At 42.9% G+C, this 26,904-nt stretch overlaps 1 protein-coding gene across 4 annotated transcripts; it reads left to right on the top strand.

Moving 5' to 3' along the window:
• Positions 1–25,891, top strand: tulp1b (TUB like protein 1b). Of its 4 annotated transcripts, none has more exons than XM_088308966.1 (14): positions 1–116; positions 1,571–1,616; positions 16,797–16,926; positions 17,017–17,130; positions 17,200–17,328; positions 19,923–20,042; positions 20,206–20,343; positions 20,418–20,500; positions 21,612–21,776; positions 22,262–22,374; positions 22,951–23,059; positions 23,124–23,222; positions 23,460–23,631; positions 24,634–25,891. In XM_088308966.1, the coding sequence occupies exons 1-14, from the start codon at positions 70–72 to the stop codon at positions 24,765–24,767; spliced, it is 1,599 nt and encodes a 532-aa protein (XP_088165092.1). In that variant the 5' UTR covers positions 1–69; the 3' UTR covers positions 24,768–25,891. The 4 variants fall into 4 exon arrangements, with proteins under 4 accessions (XP_088165092.1, XP_088165093.1, XP_088165089.1 ...); XM_088308967.1 differs by having other exon boundaries at positions 20,206–20,348; positions 20,423–20,500; XM_088308963.1 differs by having other exon boundaries at positions 20,203–20,343.
• The last annotated feature ends 1,013 nt before the right edge of the window (positions 25,892–26,904 follow it).

The raw sequence follows: 26,904 nt of genomic DNA, 5'->3' as shown, positions 1-26,904 counted from the left end.
TGACTCCCCTGTGAATGTTTATGGTGGAGCCTATTATTGCTGTCCATTTTGGCTCCTTACACATCGGCCATGTCGCTCCAGCGTCACACGGTGAGAGAGGCCTGGACCCACGACAGGTATGTTAGCATTAAATAGCTGCCATCATTTCTTTGCTTACAGTTGGAGAAATATTATGTGATCCCTAGATAAGTTTGTAAGTTTCCACACTCACAAAGAAATTAAAAGACTTCAATTTTATAGTTTATTGAATTTGATAGTAGACAGAATGTAAAGGTCTATAAAAAAAACAACACAGTATAGAGGTTTTACAATTCAGTGCAGTTTTCTAAGTGAAATATTTAATCCCTTACAACTGGACTGGCACTAATTGGTTGGTTCCAATGTGGCACACAGTGATGCACAATCAACTAATTCCCAATAGCCTTGATCTCTAATTGTATTTAAAACACACCTTTTTTAGGGTTCAACTTGTTACCTTGCGACCTCTACCACACTTGGAAGAAAGTGAAACAATTAGTGTCATTATTCCAAATGGCCAAAGGCACACAAAATGACTGTCAATTGGCCTCTGTCTGGAGGAGGCTGAAGAGAAAAACACTGCAAAGTTTAGTATTCGGCATGGGATCAAATAATTATTTCCCAAACTGTATTTTTTTTATTTATGCCCATCCAAACTGACTCCATCCTGCTTTTTTTTTTTTAAATTCCCATTCAATGGTAATTACACAGTACTACTTTCCAACAGAACTTGCCAAGTGGTGCTAAACCAATAAGCGCCAAAGGGAAATCTCTTCCTGTCACTGCCACACAAACCGACTTACAGAACCTGCTCCAGATTCACATGGTGACCTGATCATTGGGAGACCACAGACCATGAGATTTAATGCTTTGGTGTACAAAATGAGCTGACAAAAAAAAAAAAAGAAATGTGTTGATCTTTACATCGTAAAGTAAATACTAATAACACATTAGTTGGTGCGGCGACCAAGCCAGAACTCGTTGATTACATCACCTCTTTGTTGGATGAAATAGACAGATTCATACGTTTCCCCCCCCCCCCCCCCCCCCATGTTATTCCACAGCTGTTTTCATGTTGCTTATCACTATAGTGGACCCGTGCTATTCGCAGGGGATATGGACTGGGTTGGCCCCTGTCTAGCAAAACCTCTGCATATAATCGATGCCCATTGAAATGCGAAAAAAAAATCAATAAATCATTATTTAAGGTTCTGTTTCACAATTTCTGTAATGATGGATTAAATGGCTCTCTGATAAAAAATCTTTAATAACAAATCTTTAGTATGTAATTTCAAATTATAGATATATAAATAGATAAAAACAGTAATTAAAAAGTGTCAATAAAAGACAAGAAATATATAAAATCAATTGAGAAATATTTCATTGGTTCAATATCATTATTTACCAATGTGTTTCCCAATTTCATTTTTTTTCATGGAAAATGTAATTATGATTAATGATGTATGTCAGATTGTTTTCCAATTGAATTAATTAATGAAAATGAGTCATACCCTTTGTTTTTACACGAACCTCTTTGATATCTGCACATCAGCGATCTGGAGGAAGAAAATCCCACTTCTCCACAAATATCCAATAAGGTAAATATCCATTTATGTTGCATTTCCACTGCACAGTACCGGCTTAATCTTGATTGGTCGCCAGCCAACTCATAAACACAAACAACCACACATCCATTTTAAAATTGTGAATAATTATTCATTGTTTGTGTCATTGTGCTTTTTTGATATGGTTTGAATGAAAATCCTCAATCGCAGAAAACAAAAATGGAGTTGCCTGCCGGTGACTGATTGGCTGTTCACTAGCGAAGCAGTGCACGTGATGGAAGTAGAGTATGAGATGGGACACAAAAGCAAAGCAATGACAAATAAAATGGCATTATCTGGTCAACTAAGCTCAGCAAGGTGTTGCTTTTTGCTACGACTTGATCCTGCTCGTGTAATATGAGTGTGTTGAGCGAGGTCCTGGATATGCGTGCATTTTATTTCATGAATCCCTGACTGTGGATGGTATGATAAACAATGCTTCTCAGTTACAGAGGGGTTTACGGGCATGTGAATGTACACGTGCGCTCACACACATGCAAGTGCAGATTGGAAGCCAAAACCTCTGAACAGTGAGGTAGACGTGCTAACCACTAGGTCACCGTGCTGCCCGTGATAAACAAATAGGTCTCCTCCCACCCGGCATCCTCCCCGCTGCCGGGCCTGCTTGGTCTTACCCGTTGACGTGTTTCTCTACAGCAGATGGCTTTACACATAAATCCTATTAACAACTTTCTGCTCATGGAGACGCGGTGAACACACAGTGCTTTCTCGCTCTTATATTATTGCGTCCGCGGAGCCTCTGTTTTTGTTGTATTTTGTTTTTATTACATCTACCAAGAAGTCATCAGATGTCACCATAACATGTCTGCAGAAAAGGTAAAGGCAAGTTTAAGACTGCAACTCAACTATTTTTTTATGTGTATTCATAGAGGATTGAGATTACAATTACTTTAAATTACTTTCTGGTTGTCATGCAGACCAATAACCTCACCCCACATATATGAGAGAGACGTGAGTGGGAAATACTTCATTTGACTGGATTTAGTGGCGGACTCCATTATAGCTCAGATCATACATGCGTGTATTCTAATGTTTTTAGTCTCCAAGGATTTGGAGTGCTTCTTAATTAGAAACGTTCCAAAAACATAATAATTTCTGATCTATTTTATTTGCAAGCCTTGACTGAGGCTGAATGGGGCTGTTTGGCTCTTTATGATTTGTATTTCAAAGGTGAAAGCTGTTGAAATTGTACAATTACTACACGCGTGTGGTAGAAATATGGGAAAATAGTTTCATTCAGAAAGTAAAACTCGTATAGTGCAGATTCATTAAAGACAGAAAGTTCTTTAAAGTAGGCCAATTCCTACTTTATTTCTGAACTAAAAATACCCATTTCTCATGATTCCAATTTCACATGATTTGTGCCCATTGTAAAATATAATAATCCAAACTACATTGAAAATAAATAAATGCATATAAATGTGTAGCACCATAAAGTCAGAGTTTCAGACTGTAATCAATCAAGAAAATAATAGAGATAATAGAATTCCGCTTTCTTAATTATTCATGACGTCATAACCACGCCTACAGAATCCCGCTTTTGTCAAACTTGTCCCCGCCTACAGAATCCCGCTTCTGTCAAAAATGTCAGTTTTCCTCGCCCCCTCAGTGAAAAAATGTCCAATTTCCACGCCTCCTGATTTAAAAAATTAACATATTCCCTGCCCCTTGAAGCGTTACTCCCACCCTACAGAATGCCGTTTATGTCAAATTTGTCCCTGCCTACAGAATCCCGCTTCTGTCAAAAACAATGGCAGTGTTCCCCATGGGCGTGTGTGTGTGTGTGTGTGTGTGTGTGTCCCAAGCACCCCTCCTACAGAATCCCGCTTCTGTCAAAAACAATGGCAGTGTTCCCCATGGGCGTGTGTGTGTGTGTCCCAAGCACCCCCTCTCCCAAACTGGTGTCATCCATATTTTAATATCTGAAGTATATGAAGCATCCAATGAAATGAGATATATTTAATTGAATAATGTAGATATATAAAACAAAATTAAACAAGTGAAATAATATGGGTTGAAAAGAGCAGGCGTTGTTTTTACCTTTGAATAAGATGTTTATTCGGTTGATAAAAGCCCCCAATGTCATCCATATTTTAATATCTGAAGTATATAAAGCATCCAATGAAATGAGATATATCATTTAATTAAATAATTGAGATATATAAACCCTAATTAAATAATTGAAATAATATGAGTTGAAAGGGGTCGGCGTTGTTTTTACCTTTCAATAAGGTGTTGGCCAGGTATATGTTTATTCGGTTGATAAAAGCTCCTGTTTTCTTTTTGCAAACTTGTCTAGACATATTCCAAGCGACATAAGTTTAAACATGGTATTGTGCATGCATGGGGGGTTGTCTGTGCAAGTCCCGGCGCCTTGAACAGACACCCCCCAAGCCTGTCACATCCTACATCTGATAAGAGCCTTAAGGTGTTTGAAAAGATAGTGAGGGGCAGGCAACTGTCGACATCCGGTCGTCAGACCCCTTTACTTTTTGCAAACATGCTTAGTCATGTTTGCACCGACACAAATCTGGACATGTATTTGTTGCGGCTGCCTACATTTGGACAGTCAAACGCCGTCATTTATCCCGCCCCGGGCGAGAAAAATGAAGGGCGACGTCTCCACCCCTCCCGCCCCTCGCACCCTCCTATTTCCCTGTACGTCACATCCTTCCTACTTCCGGCAGCCCCCATGTTTGTAGTCCTTTTTTGTAGTCCATACGCTGAGTAAAATAGCAACCAGCCAGGTTAAGAAATAGAATACAGCTAGGTTAAGAAAATAGCACACAGCTAGGCAACCCCCCATGTTTGTAGTTTATACAGGTAAGCAAAGAAATATTAGATATTAGAATATTATATATTATAGATATATATTATAGATATATATTATAGTATATATATATATATAGATATAAAATAAATAGCATGCAGCTAAGAAACAGCGTACAGCTAAGAAATAGTATGTAGTTAGGTTAAGAAACAATATACATTTAGGTTAAGAAAATAGAATACAGCTAAGAAAATAGCATACAGCTAAGAAACAACATGCGTTTAGGTTAAGAAATAGCAGCTAAGCTAAGATATCATTAAGGTTGTTTTACCAATTATTTTACCTTTCAAGGAGGAACATCATCTTGTCTGTAGACATCCCCAAGTCATCTTTGCAACAAGCTTCGACATGTTTTCACGTATTTCTTATCTATAGTTGGACAGACAGACGACCACCAAGTTGCGGTCGTGTGTGTAAGCATAAACAAATCCGCCCCCCCCCCCCCCCCCCCCCCAGAATCACGCTTCTGTCAAAAATAAGCACATCCCCTACTATCATATCCCGACCCCAGTCTCGATACAGCCAAAGCCCAAGTCACACTCTGCACAGACAAACCAATTTTTCCGGCTGAAGAGCCAGACCTACTCTAAAAATGAAGACGCTCAGAACAAGACGCCGCATGGTCATGGACATCACACCGAGAAGGTGTGACAACCATCGTTGCACCTGATCAGGTTTCTAACAACATTGCAGAGCTCTCATCAGGTAAACGATGCAACTAATCCTTAACTATATTCCTATAATCAATAGCTATATATTTAATCAAAGTATCTTTGTACTGCAGATCGCGGTGTGGATGAAACTACAAGCAACCATGACATGACTATGGTTGAAGTAGAAACCCTTACAACTGCAAACATGGAACAGGTTGACGCCTGTACAAATGTAGACCAGGATGGAACCCCTACAAAAACAGACGAGGACCAGACTGTACCATCATACTCCTTGTGGATGGGGGGCCCTGGAATCTTAGCAAGCCCTGTTGTATCCTCGTACAACAACGGCGAGCCATCATCTTCAGGGTGGAGCCGTCCCGTTTCACCGACACCGCCGTCGACCCCTCCGATGACCCCCAAGTCGTCTGCAGAATCTTCACAAAACGAGAAGGTACAACAGTCCAGTTGGTCCGACCAGGCTGATTCTCCACAAACCACGGGTGCACAAGTACCTAGTTGGTCCAGCCAAGAGGGTTCAAACGATGTGTTTGAGCCCTCTAAGGTTCAAACCGTCAACGAACCAGAACCTGGATCTGCATCTATTTCCGAGGATGATGTAAAACATATGTCATGGGGTAATCCTCCTAAGGGATGGATTGATATGGATGTCGTAATAGTTGTTAAAGTGGCGATAGTTTACATGGTCAGACGCTTTTTGATAAAGTATCACAAAAAAAGGGGTTGTTTGCATAGCTATAGATACCTATGCAATAGTTATTATCTAAGACTGCACTATGACCGCATCATGCCGATCCTTTGCGGTAAAAAGTTTTTACCATGTATTCACTACTTGTTGGATCTGTGTTCTGTAAAAACGGATAAAGAAACAGTCAAGCGAATTGCAGAGATCTTAATGGTGGATTTAGCACTCGTAAAGGACTTACCGGACCGCCTTAAAGTGGATGAGAGCGTATGTTGTATGATATATCGTGATCAACTTGATATTTTCGAAGAATATCTTATAGAAAATATTAACTTTGACTAAAAAAATGGGTAATGTCTAAAGAAAATTATCGCTTTTTGGCTATAAAAGCCAAGGGTGGGCAGATATAATAAATAGAGCAATTACATATAACCCCGATGATAAAGACCCTTTCATTGAAAATTTTTGATTGTTTATGCAAAAAGTGCGCGCCATGTCTTTGACAATTTTTCAGGAGCCTTGGGAATTGTTTGTGCAACATGTCATATTTTTGAGTCGCTCGGGATTGATCGACACATTTCAAAATATTTTGGAAAACTGGGAAAATGAGATAAGTGTAGGACATGTACTTACCATACTCACGTTGTTTAACGATGTGATAAGGTACCGTCTCCCTCATCAACAACCTGTGGATCTCGCGCACGAATTGAAGATGTTTGAAGATCTGTTAGAATCAAATGTTAATCTATCTGTTTTAACCCTGACCTATAGACTTTTTACGACTTAGAGAATCCTTACCATGTGTAACCAGATTTAACCTTCTTTCAATAAAAAATGGATGTTTTAAAAAAAGAGGCTTTTGCGTCTGTGTGTTTAGACAAATAACAATGTGACGTTTGTCACTAAATCATAAACCGTCATGAGCGTTAAGCGTTGGTTGAAAAAATTGTACTACGATCCCATTCAACCAGCCAGTTTTGGAGGTGCAGATCGCCTTCATTTAAGCTGCGAGGGAGAAAATGGGTCAAAAAGTTACGCGTCATAAAGTCAAGGATTTTTTTATCATCGCAAGATGCATACACCTACGAAAATAGGAGCACAGAAAGGTTTAAAGGGAAGCCTCTGCTTTGAAGCTTGCCCCACAGAGTAATAAAATTGCACTTGGTAACAAATAAGTTACCGCAAAAGTCGGCCAGCCAGGATGAAATAGTTAAAGACAGAGAGTTTCCAGAGTTAACAAGTATCATTAAGCGTTCACTGTATCGCGTACCATCGCTATTTAGAATTTATTGTCATTGTGCCCGCAGGTGGTCAAAAGTAAAGACGGCTGCCGCCAGCACAAACGGCCCCAAAACCTTCAAATAATATTGAAGAGAGAGAGAAAACAAATCTGCCAATATGCAAATCCACTGGTGCCGGACTACGAGTCCATCATAAAACAGAAGCATTATTCGTTAAATAAATTAAGGTTGAATGATTTAGAATAATAACATAAATTATGCTGCTTTATATTTTGATGTAAAATCACAAGAGCTCCTTTCAGAACGCATTCTCACATTTAGGAAGGATTGTGTACATTATTTAAGAAATGAGACATTAAGTGATAAAGACTGCGTAAACATCATTTAAGAAATAATAAAAGCCTTGTTCTTCTTAACTGTCAGTAAAACACCGGACTTAATAGCTCTCGGGTGGTGCTTTATGTTTAGTGGAAAACACCAAAATTTGTTTAATACCGTTTATGCTTGCATACTCTTACGCTGATATATTGTGTTTTCAGTAAGTTGATGTCAGATACACAGAATGGAATGGTGTTTATCTACTTCTTTGAAAAGGTAAATATTTTACGAATCCGATAAGAAATGTAGCAATTTTTGTAATGTTAGCAAAGTCGAGTAAGTTTTGCTGCAGATATGACTTGACACCGATTTGACAGTCTTTTTCATCCTTAATTTACTTTTCTTTTTTTTTTTTAAATCTGACTTGATGATTTATTATCCTGACAAAATTCTGACTAATAGCTACTGTTAACATCTTTGGCAGCGAGACTTCAGCAAACTATTAAAACAATAATAATAATATGCTTATTCTCTTCCTTTGTTTTTTGTTTCTTTTGTAGGAGACATGACTGTGATATATTAACAAAAAAGATGGCAGGAATTTGTTCATGTTCATTTTTGTTTGTCTTGGCGTGTTTAATTCTTTTTTAAAAGGAAAACAGGTAACATAAAAGATAGCCGCATTTTCGCAAATAAACCTCATTCTCATTTTCTGTATTCTGATTATTTGAAAAATATCTCTCGGGTTGTTGGGTGCGTGTCTTGAATTTCACAATGTATTATTTACCAGTGATGCACGATATTATTACCATTGTTTTTAACACGCTGGCCAGCGATCATGTGGTATTGGCATTAATTTCACAGTTTGCGCCGTGACTTTTGACCGTAGGTCAGTCAAATGGTCCAGGCTGACTTTCTAGACACTGAGCATGAACTGTAAAATAGTCCCACTTTTTCCATGCATTGTAAATGATTCACTTTGTGACTAGTAACATGGCAGAAAATAGTCAGAAATGTTTCTCATTGTTTTCCAAAGTAAATGCCGGTGTTTGCCCGTCTTATTCTGAGTCACAAAGCGGAGAAAATTAACTTTCAAGAATCAAAATACTTAATATTTGATTCCAGATTAATTATAGCGGTCACTGAAGGTGTAGTTGTACACTCGACGTATGGACTACAAAAAAGGACTACAAACATGGGGGCTGCCGGAAGTAGGAAGGATGTGACGTACAGGGAAATAGGAGGGTGCGAGGGGCGGGAGGGGTGGAGACGTCGCCCTTCATTTTTCTCGCCCGGGGCGGGATAAATGACGCCGTTTGACTGTCCAAATGTAGGCAGCCGCAACAAATACATGTCCAGATTTGTGTCGGTGCAAACATGACTAAGCATGTTTGCAAAAAGTAAAGGGGTCTGACGACCGGATGTCGACAGTTGCCTGCCCCTCACTATCTTTTCAAACACCTTAAGGCTCTTATCAGATGTAGGATGTGACAGGCTTGGGGGGTGTCTGTTCAAGGCGCCGGGACTTGCACAGACAACCCCCCATGCATGCACAATACCATGTTTAAACTTATGTCGCTGGGAATATGTCTAGACAAGTTTGCAAAAAGAAAACAGGAGCTTTTATCAACCGAATAAACATATACCTGCCAACACCTTATTGAAAGGTAAAAACAACGCCGACCCCTTTCAACTCATATTATTTCAATTATTTAATTAGGTTTTATATATCTCAATTATTTAATTAAATGATATCTCATTTCATTGGACACTTTATATACTTCAGATATTAAAATATGGATGACATTGGGGGCTTTTATCAACCGAATATTCAAAGGTAAAAACAGCGCCTGTGTCAGGGTTGAGGAAGATGAGGACCCAAACGCAGGGAAGCCAGGCAGGGGTAACTTAAAGGGCATTTATTAAACAGAAAACAAAGGCAAACAAGGAACTTGGAAAAACTTAACGACAGGAAACCAACTACAGGGAGAGGCGACAGGAACTGGCAACAGGGACAGGCAAACGCGACAAGCCACAGGGACAAGAGACACTTAAAATGACAATGAAGCAACAAGAAGTGAAAGCAACCAGGGAACTAAATACACACAAATTGATGAGACAACGAGGAGCACCTGGACAAGACATGGAGGGTTGGAAGGACCGGATTGGTTAACACTAGGGCTTGGGTAAACGAGCACAGGTGGACACAATAGATAAGTCGAGACAAGACACATGAACAAGGCCAAAACATGAAACCAAATACTAAACCAAAAATAACAAATACAAATCATGACAGTACCCCCCCCTTAAGGATACTTAAGACGTCCCAAACACAAACAAAAGAAAATTGTCCAAAATCAGGGTGGGCGGAAGGGGGTCAGGAGGCGGGACCACAGTCCGCAATCAAGGCTGGTCAGGCGGGCGTCCGGGAGGCCAGACCAGCGAGTCTAGCCGTGGCCCATCAGGTGGGCGTCCGGGAGGCCAGACCAACGAGTCTAGCCGTGGCCTTTCAGGCGGGCGTACGGGAGGCCAGACCAGGGAGTCTAGCCGTGGCCATTCAGGCGGGCGTCCGGGAGGACATTGCAGCCGCATGGAGTGTCGCGCCGAGGGCAAGACGAAAGGCGGCTGCGGGTCGGGTGGCGCCGAGACAGAGACGAGACGCGGCGGCGGGTCGTCGGGCGGCGCCGCCGAGGCAGGAGCTTGGAGCAGTGGCGAGGCGGGTGCCGCCGAGGCAGGAACTTGGAGCGGCGGCTGGTCGTCGAGCGTCGCCGAGACAGGGACGTGGGACGCCGCCGAGACGGCGACGAGACACGGTGGATCGCCGGACGCTGCCGGAGCAGGGACGAGACGCGGCGGTGGGTCGTCGGCCATCGTCAAGTCAGGCACTTGGAGCGGCGGCCGGTTGTCGAGCCCCGCCGAGACAGGAACGTGGAGCGGCGGCCGGTCGTCGAACCCCGCCGAGACAGGAACGTGGAGCGGCGGCCGGTCGTCGAACCCCGCCGAGACAGGAACGTGGAGCGGCGGCCGGTCGTCGAGCCCCGCCGAGACAGGAACGTGGAGCGGCGGCCGGTCGTTGAACGCCGCCGAGACTGGAACGTGGAGCGGCGGCTGGTCGTCGAACCCCGCCGAGACAGGAACGTGGAACGGCGGCTGGTCGTCGAACCCCGCCGAGACAGGAACGTGGAACGGCGGCTGGTCGTCGAACCCCGCCGAGACAGGAACGTGGAGCGGCGGCTGGTCGTCGAACCCCGCCGAGACAGGAATGTGGAGCGGCGGCCGGTCGTCGAACGCCGCCGAGACTGGAATGTGGAGCGGCGGGTGGTCGTCGAGTCCCGCCGAAAAAGGAGCTTGGGGCGACGGCGGATCGTCGAGCACCGCCGAGGCAGCGACAGGAAGCGACGGCGTGTCCTCGGGCGCAGCCTGGACATGGAATTGGGGTGGCGGCGGGCCGTCTGGCACCGCCGAGGCAGGAATTTGGAGCGGCGGCGGGCCGGGCGCACCAGAGGCTGGGACTTGGAGCGGCGGCGGGCCGGGCGCAGCGGGGACAGGGACTGGTGGCGGATGCAGAACGTGCTCCGCCGGAACAGGGACTTGTGGCGGACGCAGAACGTGCTCCGCCGGAACAGGGACTTGTGGCGGACGCAGGACGTGCTCCGTCGGAACAGGGACTGGTGGCGGACGCAGGGCGTGCTCCGCCGGAACAGGGACTGGTGGCGGACGCAGGGCGTGCTCCGCCGGAACAGGGACTTGTGGCGGATGCAGGGCGTGCTCCGCCGGAACAGGGACTTGTGGCGGACGCAGGGCGTACTCCGCCGGAACAGGGACTTGTGGCGGACGCAGGGCGTGCTCCGCCGGAACAGGGACTTGTGGCGGACGCAGGACGTGCTCCGCCGGAACAGGGACTTGTGGCGGACGCAGGACGTGCTCCGCCGGAACAGGGACTTGTGGCGGACGCAGGACGTGCTCCGCCGGAACAGGGACTTGTGGCGGACGCAGGACGTGCTCCGCCGGACCAGGGACTTGTGGCGGACGCAGGACGTGCTCCGCCGGACCAGGGACTTGTGGCGGACGCAGGGCGTGCTCCGCCGGACCAGGGACTTGTGGCGGACGCAGAACGTGCTCCGCCGGAACAGGGACTTGTGGCGGACGCAGGACGTGCTCCGCCGGAACAGGGACTTGTGGCGGACGCAGGACGTGCTCCGCCGGAACAGGGACTTGTGGCGGACGCAGAAAGTGCTCCGCCAGAACAGGGACTTGTGGCGGACGCAGGACGTGCTCCGCCGGACCAGGGACTTGTGGCGGACGCAGGGCGTGCTCCGCCGGACCAGGGACTTGTGGCGGACGCAGAACGTGCTCCGCCGGAACAGGGACTTGTGGCGGACGCAGGACGTGCTCCGCCGGAACAGGGACTTGTGGCGGACGCAGGACGTGCTCCGCCGGAACAGGGACTTGTGGCGGACGCAGAAAGTGCTCCGCCAGAACAGGGACTTGTGGCGGACGCGTGGCGTGCTCCGCCGGAACAGGGACTGGTGGCGGACGCAGGGCGTGCTCCGCCGGAACAGGGACTTGTGGCGGACGCAGGACGTGCTCCGCCGGAACAGGGACTTGTGGCGGACGCAGGACGTGCTCCGCCGGAACAGGGACTTGTGGCGGACGCAGGACGTGCTCCGCTGGAACAGGGACTTGAAGCGCTGGCGAGGCGCCGGAACGGGGGTCAGCAGCTCTCGGGAGGCCAGAATGGGCCCCAGCAGCTCGGGGGGAACCGGGACGGGGCTTATCAGCTGGCGCGGAGCCGGAACAGGACTCATCCGCTGGCGGGGAGCCGGAACGGGGCTCATCCGCTGGCGGGGAGCCGGAACGGGGCTCAGCAGCTGGCGGGGAGCCGGGATGGGGCTCATCAGCTGTCGAGGAGCCGGGACGAGGCTCAGCAGCTGGGGAGGAGCCGGAACAGGGTTCAGCAGCTGGCGGTGAGCCGGAGTGGGACTCTGGAGGCTGCGTGGGTTGCTGCAGCTGGCGAGGAGCCGGAATGGGACGCTGCAGCTGGCGAGGAGCCGGAACAGGAGGCCCCAGCTGGCGAGGAGCCGGGACGGGAGGCCCCAGCTGGCAAGGAGCCGGGATGGGACGCTGCAGGTGGCGAGGAGCCGGGAGGGGACGCTGCAGCTGGCGAGGAGCCGGGAGGGGACGCTGCAGCTGGCGAGGAGCCGGGACGGGACGCTGCAGCTGGCGAGGGGCCGGCACTGGAGGCTGCAGCTCGTGAGGAGCTGGGTCGGGGGCCTGATCCCTATCAGCCTGCCGCCATAGGGATTCAGGGGAACGGGAGACGCGAAGGACATGAGGGACCGGGACTACAGGGGCTGGTGAACGTGCGCTACAAAACGTGGGTCGAACGGAAGGTTGGCAGAAACCGACTGTGGACGAGGTACAGAAACAGACGGACGAGGTGAACTAAGTGAATCAGAAAAACGTGCCTCAGGGTGTAAAAAGTGGGTGTTATTACGAGAGGTGGCAGATCCTTTACTTGGGCGCCGTCGTTGACCACCCCGCGGAGGTCCAGGATAGATGGCCAACCGGGTGCCCAAGTAAAGGTCTGATGGGTGTGATTCAGGGGTGGACTCAAAGGACTCGTAAGGAAACCGTGACAAAAACTGACTGGGAGAAGAAAACTCAGGAGAAAAATCAAAATCTGGGTCAAACTCGGAATCAGACAACTGAAAATAGGGGTCATCATCTAAATCTGAATTAACAAAAACATGGGGGGACAAAATGGTGTCGTAATCAAGGATGTTAACACGAGACGAAGAAGAGTGGCAAACTGGCTTGGCGGAACATATGGAACTCACACGAAGGGGTTGGTCGGCAGGCTGAGGGGGGTACCAGCTTGAGCGGCGACGGCGAACTCGTCGCCGTAAGCTTCCTGCTGGGTCCAGTACTGGTTGGTTCATTCTGTCAGGGTTGAGGAAGATGAGGACCCAAACGCAGGGAAGCCAGGCAGGGGTAACTTAAAGGGCATTTATTAAACAGAAAACTAAGGCAAACAAGGAACTTGGAAAAACTTAACGACAGGAAACCAACTACAGGGAGAGGCGACAGGAACTGGCAACAGGGACAGGCAACCGGAACAAGCGACAGGGACAAGCGACACTTAAAATGACAATGAACCAACAAGAACTGAAAGCAACCAGGGAACTAAATACACACAAATTGACGAGACAACGAGGAGCACCTGGACAAGACATGGAGGGTTGGAAGGACCGGATTGGTTAACACCAGGGCTTGGGTAAACGAGCACAGGTGGACACAATAGACAAGACGAGACAAGACACATGAACAAGGCCAAAACATGAAACCAAATACTAAACCAAAAATAACAAATACAAATCATGACAGCCTGCTCTTTTCAACCCATATTATTTCACTTGTTTAATTTTGTTTTATATATCTACATTATTCAATTAAATATATCTCATTTCATTGGATGCTTCATATACTTCAGATATTAAAATATGGATGACACCAGTTTGGGAGAGGGGGTGCTTGGGACACACACACACACGCCCATGGGGAACACTGCCATTGCTTTTGACAGAAGCGGGATTCTGTAGGCGGGCACAAATTTGACATCAACGGCATTCTGTAGGGTGGGAGTAACGCTTCAAGGGGCAGGGAATATGTTAATTTTTTAAATCAGGAGGCGTGGAAATTGGATATTTTTTCACTGAGGGGGCGAGGAAAACGGACATTTTTGACAGAAGTGGGATTCTGTAGGCGGGGACAAGTTTGACAAAAGCGGGATTCTGTAGGCGTGGTTATGACGTCATGAATAATTAAGAAAGCGGAATTCTATTATCTCTAATAATCTATTTTATCAACACGCTAACTGTAAAGTTCATAAATGCTATGTGATTCGAAACATTGGCGACCACTGTGTAGTTAATACAAATCTGACTGACTTATTATATTAATTGCTTTTGTAATACTTGTTTTGCCCTGTACATTGGATATAAAATGTCTACACCAAAGATGAAAGGCCAGGTTTTTGAGAAAATGAGATCAAGATAAATAATTTTAAGAACGTTTTTTTTTTTTTTTTACATGACCTACCTCAATAAATCAATATAAAAAACTGTGCTGACTCCCATTTAACCTGAATTTGAATGTGATTTCTTAATTCTGAATTTAGCCGCTTCCACCGTCATAAGAGGGTGTGCACACTTGTGCAACCACAAACTCAGTTTAATTTTACTTACCCTCTCAGTAAGAAAACACAAAAAACCTGGCATTTGAACGGGGGCATCCAGACTTTTTATTCCCTTTGAACTGCTTTACTGAAACAGTAAATTAATTCATTGATTCCCATTTATTAATGAAGGAAGTGGCGTTTTTACCTTTCAATTTAGTTTCATCAAGGACAAAAAAAACAAAACATCCTGACAGCTGGTTAGGTCCTCTGTCATAATGCGGTCGAGTGTTGGATTGCGCGAGGTCTTGCATAAGGCTGGCGTGTCTACGCAGGATGTCTCATAATCTAACAGGATTACATCCACTGTCTCCACTGACCTCCTCTCCCGTGACACGTCATTTCTCACCGTGAAGATGTTTTCTTCGTTTTCATTCGTTCACACTTGGGGAAAAGTCCCATAATGTTGTGGCGTGTGAAGCGGCCAATGGTTGACTGGCAATGTGATTGAGCGTAAAAAAGGTTCAAGTCATTCCTGCATAATTCCTTTTCCATGCTTATATTTGAGGACAGCTCTAGGATGCAAAGACAGCTTCTCCAGTCAATTGGTGTTTGTCCGTATAATCACAATCGTATGACTTGTGGTGTTGATGATGTAACTCTTTTTTTCCTCCTTGCATCCCCGATCTGGATGTTTTATTGGTGAGTTAATGTCACAAGTACAGATAAAAATGTGCTACTTTTCTACGCTTAATATATTTTTTATTCTTTTTTTTTTTTACATTCATGTGCACATTGTAAATTAAATTATAGTGACTTATTGTTGTTATTGTTGTTTGTTATAGTTATTATTACTATTATTTATACATTTTAAAAAGATGAAGTAAAGTCAAAGATTTTCTTTACAATAATAATAATAATAATAATAATAATAATAATAATAATCATTTTCTGGACCACCGGACACTCAAAGCGCTCACAATAGATACATTATTCATGCACTCATGCATGCATTCACACTCTGGTGGCGGTAAACAATTTTTTGTAGCCACAGCTTCCAAGGCTGGGGCAGGCCAGTGGGAGCATGGCTACCAGTGTGCGCCTATGGCCGTTCCGACCACTAAAAATATTCACATTCATGGTTGGAATACACCAGCGTGAGTGGCACTGGAGGCAAGGTGGGTGGAGTGTCTTGCCCAAGGACATTATGACACATGATTCAGACAGAGCGGGAATCGAACAGTTGACCTTCCGGTCACTGGGCAACCTGCCCTTACTTCAGCGCCACGGCAGCCCAAGTTGTATGTGCCCCCACTAGTCTAAATACGCAATTGTGATTAATATTGCGGTTGTGGAATATGAATTTAGTAGCAAAATTCACCCATTTTTAGCCATCTCTGTGACTGAAATCTGTCCATTTGCTATTGATTTAAAACGATATTCCAGTGCATCATGGTTCAAGTAACGGCGGTCAGGGTCACGTGTTTTCTGGGTTTGGTCATGTGATGTTTGCAAGATGAGCACTTGGGCAGTGGGATGTCATTTTAAAAACAACAGCATGTGGCAAAATGGCAGTCCTCCATGGTGCATAAAAATGGGTGGATTTCGGTACTTTGTTGAATTCATATTCCACAATGAAATATTAATCGGAATAATGTATTTAGAGTGGTCGGGGGTTCACAGATCATATTATTGTAAAGGAAATTTTTTACTTGACTTTTCCTTTAATTAAATGATATAGTAATTTTAAAAACTTCGAATTTCCACTTATTGTTATTATTATCATTATCATTATCATTATCATTATCATTATTATTATTATTATTATTATTATTTTTATTTCTTTACTTTAAGTCACGTTATTTTCACTCAAAAACTAATGCTTGCTTATATTTTTATTATTATTTATGTGTAGATTTATGTATAATCAAGACTCTTTTTTTAAACTTGTATTTATTTATTTTTTACTATACACATTTGAATCCCAGAAGGGAAATCCAATTTTTACTCATTCATTACTTTTAGTTGCAGTACGGTAGTGTGTACATTGTGTGTGGATTTATTTATAACTTTTCCAATTTCTTTTCCAATTTTACTTTTAAATAGTATCTTGTTTTATTTTATGCTAATTGTTTTGTTTGGGTATTTATTTTGTGTGTGTTATCTAGGACATCTTGTTTTTGACTATTTCATCTTGTAATTGTATGACAGGTAAATCCAATAAAAAGAAGCCCAAGAAGAAGAAGGAGGAGGCCAACAGCGCAAGCGAGGCCAAGCTGAATGGCAGTGAGGGGAAGATAAAAAAAATCAAAATCAAAAAGAATGAGGAGGCTTTTGAGGAGAGTCCCATCTTGCAAAGTAAAGGAAAAAGCCTTTTTGGTGGACTGGGGGTGGTAGAGGTCAACTGTGCTGTCTTTTAATCAGTCTTAACCTTTCATTTCATTGCAGATGACAAAAAAGTGAAGAAAAAGAAGCTGGACAAGAATAAAGAACTGGACAAAGAAAAGGAAAAAGACAAAGAGACAAAAAAGAAAGCCAAAAGTGCCCCCAAAAAGAAGAAAGGTGAGGCAGTCGTAACTTTCAATGTGCTTTGCAGCTCAACAAATTGACTATTTGTCGAATCAAAATCAGGAGGTTCAGTCACAGATGACGAGGAAGAGGAGGAGGAAGACACTCCTATGAGGAGAACCAAGAAGAAGACAACCAAAGACAGCTCGCCGTCCCCCAGTGCCACCAAAGAAAAGAAATCCAAATTGAAAGGTAGAATGACTTCTTGACATGACCTCACAGCTGACGGGTTGGAAATAGCATTACCGTACATAATTGGATTGTGTAACACTGATAGGTGGGACGCCACTGACGAGGTAACACAAACAGCACAATGACATGGCATGACTGTGGAGAATGGAAATATTTGCAGTCAAATTACGACAGCAATCCAATCTGTGAAATGTCTAAAGCGGAAAATTACCATGGAGACAGACTTTACAACATTTAAAAAAAAAAAAAAAACATGTTCTCTTAAATAAAACTTTTCAGGTCCCTTGGTGTGTTAATTTTATATCTGTAACATGAATTTGTCAAAATACTCTAAAGATTGAGAATTACAGGGCAGTGTTCTCCCTGCTCAAATCAAGTCAACATTATTTATAGAGCACTTTAAAAACGAACTACAGCTGTAAAAATGGAAGATAATATAAGATCAGTAGTAAAACACAAATAATATAATAATAATAATGACAATAATAATAATAATAATAATAATAATAATAATAATAATAATAATAATAATAATAATAAATGGGCGGCACAGTGGACGACTGGTTAGCACGATGGCCTGACAGTGAGAGACAGTATCGGGCGTTGGGTTCGATCCTGGCCACCCTGTGTGGAGTTTGCATGTTCTCCCCGTGCTTGCGTGGGTTTCCTCCGGGTACTCCGGTTTCCTCCCACATTCCAAAAACATGCATGGCAGGCCGATTGAACACTCTAAATTGCCCCTAGGTATGAGTGTGAGCGCGGATGGTTGTTCGTCTCTGTGTGCCCTGCGATTGGCTGGCTACCAGTTCAGGGTGTCCCCCGCCTACTGCCCGAAGATAGCTGGGATAGGCTCCAGCACCCCCCCGCGACCCTAGTGAGGAGAAGCGGTACAGAAGATGGATAATAATAAATATGTAAAAAAATAAATCTTTTGTCATTTAAATATACTTGATTAGCAGTTGGCCTCCACGTTATTTGCCAATGGAAGAGAGGAAGGTGATTGAAGTCTCCACTGACCAGTACGAGGGCATGCATCACAAAGCTCATGATGGCCACAAGCTGAAGTTTGAACATAAACAAATGAATGGAGTTTTGTAACCGTACTGTATTTGCTTAACTATAACTTCTGTATTGCGGTTCATAATTCAAAGCCACAAAATATTGCATTGCTTTTTTTTTGTATACAGTAGTATATTGATGTGCAAGTCCCCAGTCTCTAATTTTGACAAATACCACTTTATTGTACAAACAAATAAGAGAAGGGGGTGAAATAAACTGGTTTTATGAAGTGTAATGTCCATAGTGCTGTATTCATGTGTTAGATAAACTGTCAGTATGCCTTTAAGGGGTGTGGCCTAGTGAGTGACAACAGGAGCTGGAAGTTGATTAGATAGTGGAACTGTTTTAGCTCTCCCACATGCTTTCAATATGTATAAACCTTTGAATACATATTAAACACATTTTAAACGTTTGCACATGGACAGCAACACGCTTTTCCCTCCAAATGTACAAGTACCTCACGGTGGTTTTCATTCATGAGTTCAAAAAGTGAAACGTGTTATCATGGTTTTTCCTCCTGAACATGTGCTAGCCACCAGCGAATATCTGCAAGTCATATTAAATGTTCATAAAGCGCTTTGTCAGCCCTTTTTCTGTTTCTGCTTTGTTTTTTTGCCGACGATGGGAAGGACCTTACGTTAATTCGTTTGACAGATGTGAGCAGCTCCTGCTGAAGCACTCTGACTAAAAAACAAAAACACCTGGAGAGAAAGCAGGATCACATGCTTGAATGTTATTCGTGCTCCAAATCTGTCCTCGTCTTTGTGAACCGATACTGTTAAAAATCATACACGACTTCAGTCAGCGTTTTCAACACACACGCACACATCAGAAAGCGTTTATTTTAGTGCGGTCAAGTGATTTAGATTTTTTTTTTTTAACTAATCACAAAACATTTCCATGATTAATTGTGATTAATCACATTTTTTTTCAACTACCATTTTTTGTGAGGTTTTTACAGATATCTTGGAATTAATGCAAAATCACCAAATATGAAGTATATTGAAATTCAAAGACTGTTCTAACAGCTTTCTTTGATTCTTGAATACGAGTCAAACGAAGTCATCTTAAAAGCCTTTTTTTTTTCCAGAAACATTTCTCGAACCTGCCATCAAGCACCACACTCTAGCCGTTTTGGTTTGCAAGGCTCAGTGGTAAATTGAGCAGGGGTTTTGTTCTGAGATAATAGTAGTATAATAATAATGATAGTAATAATAAAGATCTACAGCTAATATGGTACAATATTTGCAAAATATGGAAATGATTTTGGAAGTAAATCAAACTGAGTTAAAAAAAAAATCAGATTAATATTCGGAGTTAAACGCTTTAATTTTGACAGCCCTAGTTTATTTACAATATAAATACGAGTATTATGTCAGAATGTGATTTAGAGCCCAATGTGCCTGGAAGTGAAAGAATTGTAACGTGAGAAGGATTTTGTTCAATTGTGTTTTCATTTATGCTAATTAAAAGAGAAAAAAAAGTGCATTAGGGTCACCGTTACGAATCAATCGTTCTTTTCCTTTGTTCCTCAGAGGACAAGGATTCTGATGGAAAGGAGAAGAAATCAAAGTCCAAAGAGAAAGACAAAAAGAAAGAAGCAGCGTCCCTGTTCCAGATAAACAACGACAAAGACGCAAAGAGCAAGAAGAAAGGTGACTAAAGTGATTACAAAAACACGCCCGGTGTTTTCCTGTGACTGACAGCTCACCTTTCATCATAACTGCGGTTCAGTTTGCAGGAAAAAAGGTGAAGTCAACACGCGTTAAGGAGTCAATTACCCTAATTTGTGTTCTTAATTACACCCAACCAAAGCAGCCGCCAAATCAGAAAATGACGACAGCGATGAAGACGCCAAGTCGACAAAGTCCAAAAAGAAGACTGCCGCAAGCTCCACGTCGTCTTTGTTCCAAACGTCCGGAGACAAAAACAAGGAAAAGAAAACAAAGAAAAAAGGCAAGGTTACCTCACGCCTGCTCCACCTTTTCAAGCACTTGCGCTAATTAAAATATGTGTTGTTTTGGTTTCAGCAAAGGCAGAAGAGAGCGATGATTCTGAATCTGAAAAAGAAGAGAAATCCAAAAAGAAGAAGGGCAAAGGAAAAAAGAAGAAGGTATCAGCAATGTGCTAAAGTGGGGTACACATAATGATGTTCCACAGTTTAGTTTTTTTCACATCACAAAACAGAGTCGCCGTTAACTGCACACATTGGGATTTGTGATAAGGAATATTGAACAAGTTTAACATTTACGATTATCGGCCCCGAGCAAATTGGGGAAGAAAAATCAATTAACATGCCGCACATCACAGAATAATTTTTACAACATGTGACAATTGGAAGGAGTAAAAAAAAAAAAGCTCAAATTTGGCTGCTGACTTGAAGTTTGATACTCTGATTGGGACTAAAGTCTAACAAAGACACACAAGATTATGTACACTTGTTACTTTTATATTCCAACACACACTGTACCATTTAATCAGCTACTGATGATTGAAGTGTTCACACCTGTGTACCTGTGTATCGTTGCTGTTGCACTCAAATGCTGTAGATGTCACTCATGCTCTCAAAATGTTACCAACTATCAAAACTCATCAAGAAAAAGGAAATGTTTCTGCCATCCGTGTTCTCAGAAGGCCACGGCTAAAAACAATGTCTTACTTTGTTTCAAAATTTACTGTCGAGTGATGGAAAAAGTCCTTGCAATAACTCATCGTAAATTGTATGCGATCACATTTCTGGAAAGTCATCCGTCTGTCTTTGACTTTGTCAATTTAAGATACCCGCTTCCAACTGGGGCTCATTTGGATGGCAAAGTACAAACCCTGGAATTGACCCAAAGTGGCTGCTTCAAACAAAATGTCTGACTTTCAGTTCAATTTCAGCTGTGGGTCCTCAAGAATTTTTCATGTTTCCTGTTATGATGTCACGTGCACCCAGTTTGTGTGGAATGCTGAGAAAAAAGATTCTAACTTCCATGGGGCTCAGGTGAAAAGGATTCACCCAAAAAAACGCTACTAACCAAAATAAGTGACTGGTTAAATAAATCACTCAACCTGGTATGATAGACATGCCCACCAAATTTTGTATCATGGACCGCACTTGAGACATGAGTATCTGAGTTTAACGAAGCATACGTGACAAGTGTGAACTCGTCCTCAGGGAGCCTTGAATGTCACTTTCTGCTTCGGTCTGTAGCCCACAATAAAGAATTCTTTGTGAGCAGGAGAGAGCGCCATCACCTGAGATTGAGTTTGACAACTTGGAAAAGTTTGTGATGGAGCCGGCACCTCAAGGCACGACCGTCAAATGCAGAGTGACTCGAGACCAGCGGGGGATGGATAAGAGCATGTATCCTCTGTATTATATTCATCTTGACAACGAGAAGAAGGTTTGTTAGAGTTTTGATTCTTTTATTAAAGCCATATCAGAGCACATGTCGATCATCATTGTTGTACAAAGTGGTGGCCAACACCCCACTGGGCATCCACAGCCCTTCCCATCTGGTAAACCACCCCCTAAAAATCCACAATGTGGCGACAAAGCACTAATTTTCTCAAAATGAAACTCTTCAACTCACTTCAACATAGTTACTTATTAGGAGTTTTTTCCCCCCCATAAACTTGCAACTAACAAACAAAAAAAATATCTTAACATTATGCCTTTTTTCTCAAAAACAATTAAAAAATAAATTCCTGTAGCATTTCGGAGTACACAATCGCAGTTATGTTTAATTATCAATTGGTCCTTGAAAAAGATTCTCTTTTGTATGGGGTCCCTTGGCCGAAAAAGTTTGCAAATGGTATGCAATTTTTCGCATTGCTAAAAGCGTAAATGATCCGATTATGACGACTGATGGTTTACGTTTCTTCGTAGACGTTTCTGTTGGCTGGCAGGAAGAGAAAGAAAAGCGCAACCTCCAATTATCTCATCTCCATTGACGCCACGGATTTGTCAAGAGGCGGTGATAACTTTGTAGGAAAGCTGAGGTACCACGACCATTGATTCAAAACTCGATTCACACTGCAGGTCCAAGTGCCCAAATCTTTCCACTTTCTTTTCCCATGTACAGTATCTCACAAAAGTGGGCACACTCCTCACATATTTGTAAACATTTTGGCATATCTTACATAACAAGGAACAAATGACAATTGACTACAGGGGTCTTCAATCCTATTCCTCGACGACCGGTGTCCTGCCTGTTTTCCTCTCTCCCTGCTGCAACACACCTTACTCAAACAGGCAGGACAACTCCACTGAGGAACAGGATTGAGGACCCCAGCTTTGCTACAATGTAAAGTAGTCGTACAGCTTGTATGAAAACGAAAATGACAGATGTCTGCTGGCAACAAAAGTGAGAACACCCCGAAGTGTAAATATCGCAAAGTTCATATTTTGTGTGGCTACCATAAGTTGTCATTCGGCGTTGAGTTCAGCAGAGACAAACGAGTTGCCACTGGAATCCTCTTCCTTGAGTGACTTTACTCATGCAGTGCAAATCTCGCCCAAAATGCAGACCTGGAGTCAATATTAATTCAATATCTGCGTTTTCACATTTTGTCCAGGTCCAATTTAATGGGCACCAAATTTACCGTCTTTGACAATGCTCTCAATCCAGAAAAAGCTCTTCCGGACATGTCCAATGCGCGCCAGGAATTAGCAGCAATCATCTATGTAAGTCATTGCAAATCTTCAAAAAGCTTCACATTTTCTTACACTAAAATTGAAATCTCTACAGGAAACGAATGTTTTGGGAATGAAAGGGCCCAGAAGGATGTCGGTCATCATTCCTGGCATGGACAAGGACAACGAGCGAGTACCACTGCGACCCAGAAATGTGAGTGTAACAGAGGCGAGCTCAGAGCTGCAGATTGACTGGTAAAAACATTGGGCTCTCTTTGTATGAATTGTGGCCAACAGCAGTTACATGTTACATGTTACATGAATTTGTCCCGGTCAGTAAGTTGAGGCAATTGTAAGTCAAGGTGCCACTGCAATTGCAACATCAAAACGTAATGTTGAGAAAAATCACAACACCCTCAGCTGGTCATGTATGATTTCATGAATATTCCAGGAATATGACGGCCTGTTGATACGACACCAGAATAGAAGGATGGACAATCTGATTGAGCTTCACAATAAAACGCCTGTGTGGAACGAGGAAACGACATCACATGTGCTCAACTTCAATGGCAGGGTCACCCAGGCTTCCATCAAGAACTTCCAGATTGTCCACAGCAAAGATTGTGAGTGCAACCTTTCTTTAAACTCCTCCCTCTCTACATTTAGAGACATATTTTCGTATTCACGCATAAAGGGGAAGTCAACCCTGAAATTTTCTTGACAAGAATATGTTCTATGCAGACCCACTAGTCAAAACATGGCATTCTGATTAATATTGCGTTTGTGGAATATGAGTGAAGCAGTAAAATCCACCCATTTTTAGCCATGTCAAGGGGCGGCCAGACAAAATGGCCGCCGCCTGAGATTGCTAAAAACGGGTGAATATTGTTGCTTAACTTTTATTCCACAAACGCAATGTGAAACAGAATGCCATGTTTAGACTAGTGAAGGCAAATAGAACATTCAATTGCAAAGATTTTTGGGGTGTTGACCTCCCCTTTATGTCCTTTCTTTACGCACTCAGCTTGCGCCCTCTCAAAAAGCGGCGATTCTTCTGAGCAAATTTTGTACACACCCTCCATGTGTAACTTGGACATTTTTGGATCGTGGAGTTTTCACGACTCATGGTGTATTCCGCAGAAACCCATTTGGAAAATAAGTTAAAAAAAAATTCACTTGTATAGTGGATCCGGAGGTTACACTGATCACCTGATTCTGCGCAGCTCATCCACAGGCTACATTGAAGGAGCATGTGATTTTGCATTCACTTTTTAATGAATCCAAAACAAGTAATCTAATCAGAATGCCGTGCTCCTGACTGAGCGCAGAAAAAGCTGTGCAAAACGAGTGAGAGTTGGTTGCCAAGCAATGCAATCAAATACAAAATAATCTGTAAATCAGGGCTGACTTGTCGGTTGTGATCGGCGCTTCAACTCCAAGCCCACATCAGATTGATTCTCAAAGGCTGCTGGCGCTGATTCCTTTTATTCACCAATGAATATGATATAATTTGTTTCTTCGGTTGTCGACACACATACAGTATACATTGGGTAGTCTGTGAACGTATATGGTCAAAACACCTGCCTACTGTACCTACCTAACCATTCATCTCTCTCATCTTTCAGTGGACTACATTGTGATGCAGTTTGGCCGAATAGCTGACGACATTTTCACGCTGGACTACAAATATCCCATGTGTGCAGTGCAAGCCTTCGCCATTGCGCTCTCTAGCTTCGATGGGAAAATCGCCTGCGAATAAGCCCGTTTGTTGCCTCCGAGGGTCTCATGTGACACACACACCTGTCAGACCCACCCAGGCCTTTGGATATGCCGTCAAACGTTCCGTCTTAGTGATACGCGCTGATAGCAAATGACAGACGAGTGAATGTGACAATACCTGCTGTTGTTCCCTCCCTGCAGGAGTGCAAAAAAGGATCGGCTCACGTCGTCATTTGATCTGCCTTGGCACAGGGAGAATCCTGTTTTGATTCTAATTTTAATCAGTGGAAACATTTTGAGTCAGTCGCCATTTCAATTTAGGTCACAGGAAAGTTCTTCGGCATCATCATCACCGCAGTTTTTTTTTTTTTTGGTCAGCGTTGCAACGTATTTGATGGTTTATGACATGGGAGATTGTAGCAGGCTGATATAAATATGAAGATCCCACAAAAGTGCTGATATATTTAAAGAAAAACACTTCTATATGATTAATATTTGAACAAATGGTGCAAATAGTTGCTGCCCTATAAAAAGCATTTTTAGCATTTTTTTGCCAACTGGAATATATCAAAATGCGCGTATAGAACGTTAAAAAAATGTAAATTTGGAGCTACTGTGGATCTAAAAAGTCTACACACCTCCTGTTGAAATGCTTGGAGAATAGCTGAACATCTGAACTTCATTGAGGGTTAAGTTAAAATTGTGGCAGGTGTGGTCTGACGTCCATTCAACATGAGTTTGAATGTGATTGGTTCATTCGGAACGCAGCCACATCCCACTTATAAGAGGGTGTGCACACTTGTGCAACCACATGATTCCATCTGTTTATTTTTACTTCCCCTCTTGAAAATATATAGATTTGAATTCTCTTCGGTAGAGCTGTGCAGGTTAGAGGCCCCATATCGGGAGGAAAAGTTTTTAAATTATTTATCTTGGTCTCATTTTTATATTACAAAAACCTGGCATTTGAACTGCAGAATCTTTTTTTAGCTGCTGTACATGCTTTGCGTTGGGCATCGACAAATTTCTGCTTTCATTCATTCAGATTACTTCACCCCCCCATTATATATAGACAAGCTGTAACCAAGATTTAATATGTTGTATTGTGTTTCTGTTCTCTTCCTATAATTTTAAATAAATTGATGTCTGATGAAACGTTTTTTTAACGCGTTTTGTTACATTTTTTGGATCTTCTTACAAAGACATGGTTTTAAAAAAAAAATGTTTAGGTACTTTAAAGAAACTTTCACGCCATGTCACCAAACTGCATTGTCACCGTCTTGAACTAACGATGATCTCTCACTCACCAGAAGACTTAATATGTAATGTGGTCCAGTTTAGAAGAACACAAAGCTGTTATTCCGTTTTCTGAATGAAAGCAGGTGGATTCACATTTATAGTTGCACCTTTGCCATCTAATGTAACTGTAATCCCAGTCACCATACCTCACGAGCATAGACAGTGGGGATGTAACGACATACTAATATTACAATACGATATCACCATATGAACCTCACAATATGATAATTTTCACAATAATGTGGGGATGTTGGCTATATTTAAAAAAAAAAATAAATAAAACTGTATAGGAACTCAAGTCACGATATTGTTCAAGAAACAAAAGTTCAAAATTGTGTTTTTTGATTAATTAATGATTGAACTGATTGAATATATATATATAAATATATATATATATATATAAACTTTTTTTGACAGAGATGTCCTGCTTTTAATATCGCAACATGATGATTCATGTGAATTTTAATATTGCGATATCATTACATCTGTAATTGACAAAGGTAAATTATTCGTACACAGCACTTCCGTGAGGGGTGGCTGTGCAACATTCTTTATCATACTATCCAGTCAGGGGTTCATGAAATGAAATTCACACTAATGAATCTAAACATTTTGCTGTGATTAATTTACTAGATAATATTTATTGCTTTTGTAACATATAATGAAGCACGCGGTGGCCCGACTGGTTAGCACGATGGCCTCACAGTGAGCGATGGCACCGGTCGTGGGTTCGATCCCGGCTCCGGCTGTCCTGTGTGGAGTTTGCATGTTCTCCCCGTGCCTGCGTGGGTTTCCTCCGGGCACTCCGGTTTCCTCCCACATTCCAAAAACATGCATGGCAGGTTAATTGAACACTCTCAATTGCTCCTAGTTATGAC

Source organism: Idiotropiscis lumnitzeri, chromosome 11 (genome assembly GCF_059441095.1).
Source record: "Idiotropiscis lumnitzeri isolate Australia: NSW breed Sydney's pygmy pipehorse chromosome 11, RoL_Ilum_1.0, whole genome shotgun sequence".
NCBI classification, from domain to species: Eukaryota; Metazoa; Chordata; class Actinopteri; order Syngnathiformes; family Syngnathidae; genus Idiotropiscis; species Idiotropiscis lumnitzeri.
The sequence above is the reverse complement of the archived record's forward strand: the minus strand, read 5'-3'. Positions and strand labels throughout refer to the sequence as shown.